This window comes from Chaetura pelagica, unplaced genomic scaffold (genome assembly GCF_000747805.2).
Source record: "Chaetura pelagica isolate M959 unplaced genomic scaffold, ChaPel_1.0 scaffold159, whole genome shotgun sequence".
In the NCBI taxonomy this organism is placed as follows: domain Eukaryota; kingdom Metazoa; phylum Chordata; class Aves; order Apodiformes; family Apodidae; genus Chaetura; species Chaetura pelagica.
The window spans coordinates 1,253,994-1,264,815 of NW_009954555.1; the positions used below are offsets into that span (position 1 = coordinate 1,253,994).

The 10,822-nt window shown below is 41.0% G+C and overlaps 2 protein-coding genes across 2 annotated transcripts in view; one reads left to right on the forward strand and one right to left on the reverse strand.

The window, feature by feature from the left end:
* The window catches only part of ANGPTL7 (angiopoietin-like 7), a 5,328-nt gene extending 3,096 nt beyond the window's left edge, over positions 1-2,232 (reverse strand). Inside the window, exons 1-2 of the mRNA XM_010005135.1 lie at positions 1,854-2,232; positions 116-216 (exon numbers count right to left, since the gene is read on the reverse strand). Of these exons, the coding sequence (XP_010003437.1) occupies positions 116-216; positions 1,854-2,232 (480 nt within the window). The remainder of the gene's footprint in view (positions 1-115; positions 217-1,853) is intronic.
* The window catches only part of MTOR (mechanistic target of rapamycin (serine/threonine kinase)), a 63,504-nt gene that overhangs the window by 23,366 nt on the left and 29,316 nt on the right, over positions 1-10,822 (forward strand). The window lies entirely within an intron of this gene.

Genomic DNA, 10,822 nt, shown 5'->3' on the forward strand with positions numbered 1-10,822 from the left:
AAGTGCAGGGTATCAGAACTCAGTATGTGCTCTTCTCATCTCTGTGGTAGATCAGTATTTCTTTGATTAGGTTTGAAAAGACATGTAATAAATATTGTGCAGTTGGCATCCTTACCTCCAGTTCTGGACTCCCCAGAAATTCATCAGGTGGTAGCTTGTAAACACCAGAGATTCTGTAGTTCCTCTGGTAAAGTGATGAGCAGTCGTAGACAGCATCTACTTGAATCAGAACCAGAAAGTGAGAATCTGAACAGCAAGAATTCCTCCCCTGAAGTGTGGTTTCTGTAAAACTTAGATTGTAATACAAGCAGATATTAACTGAAGACTTCTCATGTTCTTCCACATGTCTAATGTTTTCCTGCAAATGGTTTAGTTTTGATCAATGCATGCATCAGGAAAAAAAGTTGTAGCACTGAGACTTTGTAATCTTTTCATTTGGTTTTTCGAGTTGGTTTTTGTTATCTCTCCTGTCCAAAGAAATATCTCTGCTTTCTCTTCACTTAGCTACTGCTACTGTGCTGGGAAGTGAAAAGGTGTGCAGTTGCTCTGTGTGTGTGTCCCCACAGATGATAAAGGCTTATCTGGTGCCAGTTTTGATTGTGTGCCTGAACAGGTTAGCCAGGTTAGCAGTTGGGGTGTATTTGCTCAGCACACTTTTGCAGTAGAGCCTGTGACAGAGATGGTGGCTTTTAGTTGCAGCCCATCTGTCTCTACAGGCCTCATGTCCTGCTGCTGCAGAAGCTGACTTGAAGATGGTAAAATGCACAGCTATTCTTAGGATGAAGAGAAAGGCTGTTCAATTCTGACACTGTTCAATTTAATACAGACTAAATGTCTCTTACCTGGTGAGGTGAGATGCACCTGTTTTAAAAACCTTCTGGGCCAGTTTCTCTTTTCCCAAAACTTACTACAACTATATATACAATTATAGTATAATGTAGGTTTAAAACATACTACTAACAGTGCTGTGTCAAAACGTGGAACTTCTAAATCTAATTACTAAATTATTCTTCTAAGTATTTTCCTTTGCATTTTAAAAAAAATCCAAATGAAGTCCTTTGGCAAACCCAATGATCCCAGACAACAGCAGTTTCTTTTTAAGGAAGTTTTAAGCTTGTTGCAGGGAATTTCATTTTAAGAGAAAAGCCAACAAAAATGAGTTTCTTCTAGAAGTGGCTTTTCAGGTAGCTGACCTACAAAACTGCACCTGCATTCCACATTTAGTACAGGCCTGTGCAATCATTGCGTGCAGTGAAAGTTTCCCTCAGGGGAGAGAGAATTTAGAAGAATTTAAGTGTCTTCTGGCTAGGCTTATATCACAGTTAGTGTTTCTCATCATCTACAGCCTTGCATTTTCTAGAATTATCATTCAAATTATGGATCACTTTTTTACTCTGGTTCAGGGTTGGTCATACAGTTAAAAATCTCCAGTAATGCTTGGAGATCATTTCTTATTCTTTTACCACCTTCTAGTCAATCCTCTGTGAGGCTTGCTGCCCAAGCCATTCCCTGACAAAGCCTGCTCATTTTCTTTTTGGATTGGTACTGTGGGGTGCAGAAAAAGAAATATTAAACAGAATTCCTCACTGTACACATCCAGTCCCTGTTCTGTCTTTCCACTCCCTGAAAGCAGACATGCAGATATTAAAATACAGCTGGATCTTTGGACTGTTGACAGATGAACTCAAACTAGTTTTCTGAGCATCACCTGCCTACAGAAGTACTTAAAGCAGCAGTATTCACTATGCAGACTTGTTAATCACATTAGTGGGGCAGACCAGCATTAAGAACTAGTTGTTAGTTCATTTTGTGTAGTAAGAGGTGCATCTGGAGCTTGGGAACTCCCTCCTTACCAGCTGAAGTTTGTGTGACGGTCTGAGCAGCCTGGAGTTGCATGATGTCGATCTGGTTGTTCATTTCGGAGTATTTGCTCTCGGCGTCGATGAGTCTGGACTCCATCTGCTTGGTGCTCCCCTCCAGCTCCATCACCTGCATCACCACGTTGACCCAGTCACCTTCCTGCTTCTTGCTTAGCTCCTGCAGCATTCTGCTCAGGTTGGCAACTTGCAACTTGAGCTCCTTCATTTCATCGCAGCAGCCTGTCAGCTTGGCCTGTGCGTTCCCATTGATTGTCCTCCTTTTGGGAGGCTTCTGCAGCAGTGCTGGGTAGATGGCCACAGACACGGTGACAATGCAGAGCCATGCCAGCTGAGCAGTAGGTCTTGCTGGCATTTTTGCTTAGAGCAGCAGAAAACTTCCAGCTGACTGCGGGTAGTCTGAATGCAGCTGGGGTAGGTATGAAACTTTCTGCGAGTCCTCCAGCAGGCTGGTACCCAGCTTTCTTCCAATGAAGTGAATCTCTGAAGGTGGAGCCTGATGAAGTAACTTTTTTTTCTTCAGACCCCTCCTGTTGGGAGTCTATGCACTTTAGAAGTCTGACTCAAAACATCTTTTATACTATTTTTCTGTTTACCTCCACCCCCTGAAGCTATGAAGAGCTTTCTGGCCCCTCCCAGTTCATCTATTCAGATCAGGTGTTTACAGAGTGAAACTGGAACAGGTTTGAGCCAAGAAGGGTTGGGGAGAGCAGGAGACATTTCACTCAGTTCTGTCTTGAAGCAGTGTGGGAGAGGGCTAGGAAATGAGGAGAGTTTCCAGCAATCACTGCCTATTGGATTGTAGCCCTGTTGGTGACTAGTTCTGGCACTTCAATAAGAGCATTAGAGGTCCAGAAAGTAAGAAGGCTGTCCAAAGAGGATGAGTTTATGAAAGTTCAAGGAAGGTAACTCCCTAGCAGGTAGCTCTAGCTGCAGCAGGTCCTTCAAATGCATTCCCAGAAGTTGTAGGGAGTAAGTCTGTGCTTGCAGTATTTTTTAATGTAGGTAATATTTTAGCAAAAATCATGAGTTCAGCATCTAATTCTCCTGTCTCTGGACACTTGTGTCTCTGCACTATTTTATTTTTTTGATGTATTTATTTTTAGAATTCAGTGCTGTTGTTTTCAGAGATGGGATATCTGAAGGTGGGATGTAAAGCAAAATATATAAGTCAAAATCTATGCTTGTCCTACAGACAGTGGACAAGCAAAAGGACATTAAGTAATGCTCCAAGACAGCCTACTTAAAATGGGCAAGAGATGGGGTTTTTTACAGGCAATGTGCTCAGTCTACTTCCAGGATTATAGAAGCCAGTTTATTGACAGGATTTTGAGACGAAAATCTATGGGTAATTGAAATGTCCACAGTTACACAGAGTGTGGGTTTAAGAGTAAATCTTCAGACATTCAAAATATAGGTCAGGTATCAGCTGGCCGAGATGGTGTCTTCAGTCACTTCTTTTATATCTTTTAGCAGTTCAAAAGTTGATAATAACTGATCCCAAAGTAGAATTGTTTCAGCAGTGGTACAGCCTTTTGCAGTAGGTTTTTTTTCCTGATCCTTATGGGTAAGTTTTTTCTCCATGGGCTGGCTGCCCTGTAATTGTCCAACATGTAGGTTCTTGCATCTTCCTGCAAAGTTTCTGATTATAACTGGCAGAGATAAAATGCAAATAGAGTAAATGACCTTTGTATCTGCTTCTTGGTGTCCAAGCAAACAAAAGAAAGCTAGTTTTGCTGCTTTTAAAAAGCAAATGAGGACAAAACCCAACTGAGACATGTTAACCCATCGAGACTTCTTTTGCTGATCCACAGTGGCTGCAGGATTTCTGCTTAATTAGAAAAGATCAGAAAAGCTTTGCTGATCTGATCTGACACCCACTTATAGAGAAATCAGAAGCACAATATCTTGGTGCAGTTTCTCTTCCTCCTCAGCTTTGTTACACTTGATGCTTGATGCTTTGTTTCTGCCTCTGCTTTGCACCACGGTGGGCTAACAGTTTTTCTGCAGAACGATGAGAGACCCCACAGGAAGCAAACATTGAGGAAGATGAAAGCATCAAATTGCTGAAGGGGTGTAGTATGAATACAGATGTTTCATAAACCTGCATTTTCTTGGAGGAGGAAGAGGGGATCTTTGGGAGGAGGTCAGAATTGGACATCTACAAACAGGCAGAGTGAGTGTCTTGTTCTGTTGTGGGTGATGGCCTGTGTGTTGTGCTTCATGCAGAAACCACTGCCTGTAGTGTCAGCTGGTGAGGCTGTGGTGTGGCACTGGTGACCTGGGACATGCCGGTACAATTTGACTGAAGTACTGAGGACACCTCCACAGCAGACTCTAGGCTTCTGTCATGTTTTCATGGACATTCCAGAAACCTTCCATCGCAAAATTGCTTTTTATACTTCAGCCTAGAAGGTGCCACTGCACATGGATGAAAGCCTGACCTTTTTGTTCTGCCTTTAATCCTGTCTGAGCCCTCTTCCAGCTGGAGCTTCTGTCATTCCCAGGGGCAAATTCTTCGCAGGCTTCCTGTGATGAGAAACATGTTTTTGTCGAAGTTGGAACAAAGAAGAGGACAGACCAAACTCTGGCTCCTCTGCCCCCAAAAGCCACCCTGCTTACACCCCATCATGTTACACGGGACTCCAGTCTGTTCTGCTGCTGCTCCATCTCACTGTAACTCTTTCATCTGTCTGCTGTAGTCTGAATTTAACACATGCTCACATCATGAGAAGCAGATGTGAAAGAGGGGAGCCACTTGTAGGTCCATTCGCTCTTTGATACAGATTTTGGCAGGATCCAGGATTCAGCCAAACTCTCTGCACATGAATATTATGAAACAGTGCAGAAAGGTCTCAAATCCCCTCCTTAGGCTGGAGTATTTAGTGGGAAATGAGCCAAACAGGGTTTTAGCCTCCAATTTGTGTATCCCAAGGCAGGCCATATATTTTGTGTACTTTGACTCACCTGTTTTTAAAACAGAGGTAATACTTCTTTTTTCTGTGTAAGGGAGTGACAACAGACATATTATGCAGGAACGGAAAAGAACACAAATCTTCCCTGTTACTACTCTTGAGGAAGCACAGAGAGATTTGGGCAGATAAATCTCTCTTGGCAGAGACCTTAGCCTTAATGGAATTTGACTTTTTGATGAGTATTTGAAAGATGAAGCTTCCCCTGTTGCAGGGAGATATGAGTGTAGTCACTTAACCAGCTATAGTTACTGACTCTGGTCACTGCCAGGTTAGATCAGCTGTAGGAAATGCAGAAACCAGTTTCTGTAGTAAACTGTTCCACTGTTATATATTGGTGTACTTACAGCTTGAATTCAGGATGCTGTTACATTTTGGAAAGGGTGATAGTTTTGGGTATTGCTAGGGAGAAACTAGTTCTGTGATTACTGATGGGTCCTAGTGCTATCTTTTCCTTTTTCCCAATACTGATAGAGAAATTGAGTATCATTTGCCCTAGTTTTTCTCCATTATATTTTATATGTGGAAAGAATCTGTTACATGGTGGCTAAAAAGATGAGATCCTAAAGGCAAGAACATGAGGCAAATCCATTTTGACTTTGTTAATGATGTAGGTTTGAAGTGAGTCTTAACTTGGTACCCTGTGCTTATAATATTGGTTGGTGTTACCAAATTCAAGTATATTAGCATTACATGATTAGAACCAGAGATCTCTTGTCCCTGGAGGGCCAGATTAAATCAGAGGTGGGTTGAAATGACTGACTTGTCTTCTCTGGGAAGCTGTTCTGGCAGGTGTATGTGAAGCTGAGACAAGAAGAAATGCTCAGTGCCCTGTGGCAATTTATTTGGTAGCCAGTCATTGCAAAACCCTTCGTATGCATCCGGCAAATGCTTAGAATCCAACATTCCTGGTGCTTGCTGAGCTGGCAAAGGTTCTCATCAGCTCAGCTGGCAGCTCATCGGAGTCCCCTCTTTGAAGCTCTGTGAAATACTGCTTTCCCCTCCCAGGAAGTGTGAAACCATTCACCTCTGGCTTTGGAGATAATCATAAATGTTCTAAGGCTCTGCTACAGCTCACAGTGATCACTAAATCTCTAGTGAAGTCAAATCAAAAGGCACCTAATTATTGTAAATCATTTCAGTTATATAGGAACAGGAGGAACAAGTGAAAGGGCCTCTTGAGAAACAGAACACTGGTACTTCCTGCAATCTTTCCTGATTCCTTTTTTGTTTCATATATCCTTTCTTTACATTACCAATCCACAAAGACTGTCACTGTGCTTCACTTTTTATGCTAAATACCTTCCTTGGCTCTTCTTTTTCTCCGCTGAAAAAAGAATCTAGTTAATACAGAATAGATGATAGAACAACTTTTGCACCCTGAGCAGCAGAGCTGGCAAAGTTTTATTGTAACAGTTTTCACTGTTTTTGCTTTCAAAGTTCATGAATGTTTTTATTTAATTTGCAAGCATTTCCATCAAGATTGGGAATGTGGCCAATTTTAATGTCTATAAGCAACGTAGTGCACCCTTGCTGAAAGGCTGAAGGGGCTGCTGCTCTGGCCTGTAAGGAGTCAATCATCACAACTGTTGATGGAAAACAGCTCTTTGCTGGTCCAGACATATTTGTTCCCGGCATGGGAATAATTTGTAGTGGCATGATGGAAATGGGCTGGTTTTTAGAGTTGTTTGGGGGGCACTTGGCTGTTTTCTGAGGTTTGTTGAACCAAGGACTCAGGGATGCCTGAACACAGATAAACTGTAGAATTGGGGACACTGGCCAACAAAGCCAATTCCTTTTGCCAGAGGATTATCTGTTCCCCAAAGTATCCACAAAGTAGCAGTGCCTTCCTCTTCTAATCCCACAAGCAAGATCTCAGCACTTCTTCAGAAGGAAAAACAAGCTTGGTAAAATCTGTCACATAGAGAAGCTTGTTAAACTTGGGGAAACTGAATTAAAAAAAAAAAAATTGGCTTATTTTCTAGGCTGTGCACACAAGCTGCTTTATTGCAAAAATAAGGTTTTCTAGCAAGTTTTGAGATGCTTTCTGGCAATAGGAAATATGTGTGTTCCCTGACAGAAATGCTTGGAACCCCCTGGAAAGGCTCTGTTAATTTTTTTGTTTGTTTTATGGGAAGACAGGGAAGAGTCCAGTCTCTTCCTTTTGAGTTCTTGAAAAATTAATGTATTTTGAGTGACAGGAAATATTGTCAGAGACCCTCAAAGTTAAGGGAAGACTAGAAAGCTTCCAGGACTGTATAAAAGAGAATATTTCCAGTAAACATTAGACATTTGTGCCTGGGGTTTGTGGCCATCATTTGAGTGCTTTTACTGCTGAATCCAGTAAAGCAGTAAAATTGTTTTTCATTCCTAGTTCATGTCTGGTTTCTGTTTAAATAGCCTAAATACATAAGGAACAGGAGTATATTTCTCTTAAACAGTGTGCTTTTTTGTGACCCTAGATCAGTGTGCTACATTTAAGTCCTTTGCACATCCAAGACTTATGTTTTTATTTGATATCTTAATAATCAAACAGTAGGCTTATGTAACCTTTCACTACTAACGAAATTAGGTGTTTTAAGGTGTTTATCTGAGAATTTTGTATTGGGAAGTTTGCCAAGGATAGTAATGTTTTTCCAATTATCGTGTCATTTCATCCCTAAAAAATTTTTTTCATCAGAAGGGTTGTCACTTTTTAATACCCCATGATCAAGTGCTACAGATAGGTTGGGGTTGGACAGGAGGATTGGATGTTATCCTGGCTACAGTTATGGATATTGATTAATAAATGGGTGGGTAAATTGTCTATCATCTTGGACTGGAGTCTTCTCACAAAGCTTTCTGTGCCAATTACTGGTTTTGTTATTGTGATTGACATAAATTTTAATTCTACTCTGCTGCATTATGTAATTATGCAGTGATTCCAGGTGAGCCAAACTCATGCAGAACTTCATTGATGAAAAGCAGTTTTGCAACTAATTAATCCTCATTTTGAAGGAAAGTTTAAGGATCTTACATTGCTTTTTCTTCTAATCACATTGTTTACTTTCTAGAACATGGAATCACATAGTGGGTATTAAGCACTGAAATTAGTGCATTAATTCAAAATATATAAAAATCTTATCAGTGTAACTTAGGTGATCTTAGTATTTCTGTGGACTCCAATTTTAATAGTTTGCCTGCAGTTGTGAGGACAGCTCTGTCTTGAAATAGTTTCAGAATATTTTATGTATATGTGGCATTTTATGTACATGTGGCATTTAAAATGTATAATCCTGAATTATTTCACTTGAGCATTAATACTGGAAGGCTCTGCCAGTCCCCAGCAGTCAGCACAGCTGAATGCTGAGGTTGTGCCTGAAGGGTGACATATGTAACCAAGACCTACCAAACCTATACCTAAAATCTCCCAAGTAAGGATGGTACTCTTCTTTTGCAGCCTTCTGCAGAGCTTTCAAGTGAAGTAGGTGGTAGTGTTGGCTTTTTTATAGTGTTTAAACAAAAAATGAACAGATGGATGTGTTCTACCCTCACTGAGTATGGAGAGCAGTTGGCCTTTGCCTTAAGATTAAGCTTCATATTATCCTGAATCAGGAACAACTGGAAGGATGCCACCCAGTAAACAAAGACTTAAGTTTCTGTCTGCTGAGTTAGCCAGCAGCATTGTTTCTCTCTTAAGAGATGTTTTCCCACCTTCTCCCTTAGTCCAGAAAGATTTTGTAGTTATTTTTTTCCAGATACAAGGAGAAATCTATTCCTCTGATTCTAATCCAGTAAACTCCCCTGATTTCCAGCAGCAACACTGGGACTAAAACCCCCTGGCAACTTTGCCTGGCTGGAATATCAGCCCATTGAGGCCTCACCTGTGCCTGGATGCTTTTCTGTAGTGTGGTTCATTCTGTCTGGACTCCAGCACCATAACTTGAAAACAGCTCTGCAGTGCTCTAAGAGTGTAACAGAATTTCAGAATCGTAGAATGCCAGGTTGGAAGGGACCTCAGGGATCATCTGGTCCAACTTTTCTAGGTAATAGTATAGTTTATATGAGGTGGCTCAGCACCCTGTCAAGCTGAGATATAAAACTGTCCAATGTGGGGAAATCTATCACTTCTCTTGGGAGACTATTCCAATGTTTGACTGTCCTCATGGTGAAGAATTTACCTCTGGTGTCCAAGAAGATTCTGCCTAATCACAGAGCTCATCAGATCTGCAGGGAAGCAGGCAGTGCCTGAAAGGTAGGAAGGTGAAGGGGCAGGGAAGCATGGAATGTAATTTATTTTTAATGTGTTAACAGGACCCCATGTGGAAATAGTTTTCCAAGAGAAGTACAGTTTGCAGGACCTCTCTGAGAATTTGTATGCAGAGAGCTGTGAGGCTCCTGAAAACACATTCCAGTCAGCTCTGGTAGCAGTGATTTTTGGGAACTGCCAATATACTTCCAACACTCAGAGCACACTGAATCCAGCTGCTGAGAAAAAGCAGAAAAGCAAAGTCTTTCAAAACAAGCAACTCCAAAACACAAGATCAGAACTTAACCCACACACAACTGTGTTTCCCTCAGCCTGGAACACTGAACAGCAAAACAGTGGAGTGATTACCAAGGTTTTATTACTCTTGAGAAGTAAGTCAGGGAATGTTCAGCCATATTAATAAAGCCCACCTTGATGGATTACTCTTGCTTTGGAGAGATTTTTGTCCACTTCCTGACAGTTGTACTTCTCTGAGTTAAGGTCCATTTCCCCCAAAGCAGTAAATGTTGTTGCTCCCTCTTCCCCCCGCTCCCCATTTTGTGTATATGCTATTTTAATGTGGTACATATAAACATGAAATAATTGACAGATTTCCAAGTCAGTGGCTTATCCTACTCCACGAAATTACCTACCTTTACTTACTATGTGGGCTAGATAATTTGTTATAAAAGAGTAATTTATAATTAAAAATGACAACACAGTATTATAGCTACTGTTGTGTATTCTTTTAAATCAAAATCTCTCCTTCCCCTTCCCTTTTTTCCCTTCCCCCTGCTTAAACCAAGCTATAGACAGCTTTGAAACATGTAATTATACTTACAGACAGCCAAGAAAGTAGAAAGCAAAAAATGAGTAATAGAGTGCACCAGGGAGCATCAGCAAAAGAGCAGTGCTAATTGTTGAAGAATTAAAGATAACGGCCAATTGTGTCAGGAAGCACTGACAAGAAAGATAAGTTGGAAGTAATTAACTGTCTGACATGCTGTAAGTGATATGTCTGCCAATGGCTCTTTAAATCATCAGGATATGAAATGTGACAGCCATTTATCACTTTTATGAGGAACTGCTGCCTGGCTTTCCCTTGGGAAGTGAGGAGGTAGTGTGCTCTTGGACTGCCTTGCTAAGAAAAGGCATAGATCTATTTCAAGTGCTTCCCATTTTTGGGTGCCTTTCTTCTTGAACTGTGATTATGGTGCAGTCTTAGCCTGACAAAATCTGATTTGAGCTCAAGTCATTCTGTGGTCCTGTTTCCAAGATTATTTTACTTGACCTTCCCAGATACCCAGAGTTTTGTCAAGGACCTTGGTTCTTTAGTTGTCAGGAAAGGAAACTTCCACAGGCAGAAGAAATACAGCCCTCATTTGAAAATGTTCCCTCTTTTGTCAGCTCACAGCACTCCTTTAAATACTAGAGATATTGTTGTCTCTTGCTGATCAACAAGCCTCTCATAAGGGGAAAATATGCAATCTTTCTGATGGTAACAGGTAAGAAAGGACATTTCTGAAAGCTACTTGTATCTACAGTAGCATATTCAAAGGCCAGTGAAAGTCTCCTTGCATTGCTCTCAGTTGACATGTTTTGTTCTGTTAGATGACATGGTTTCCATTCCAAATGTTAATTAGTGTTATATATTGGATTGTTGGGTCTGTGGTAGCATGGTCAGGTGCTGTGACACTGCTTTCAACACTTGCACTTCTTATTTTCCAGTGCCACTAGGGAGAGAG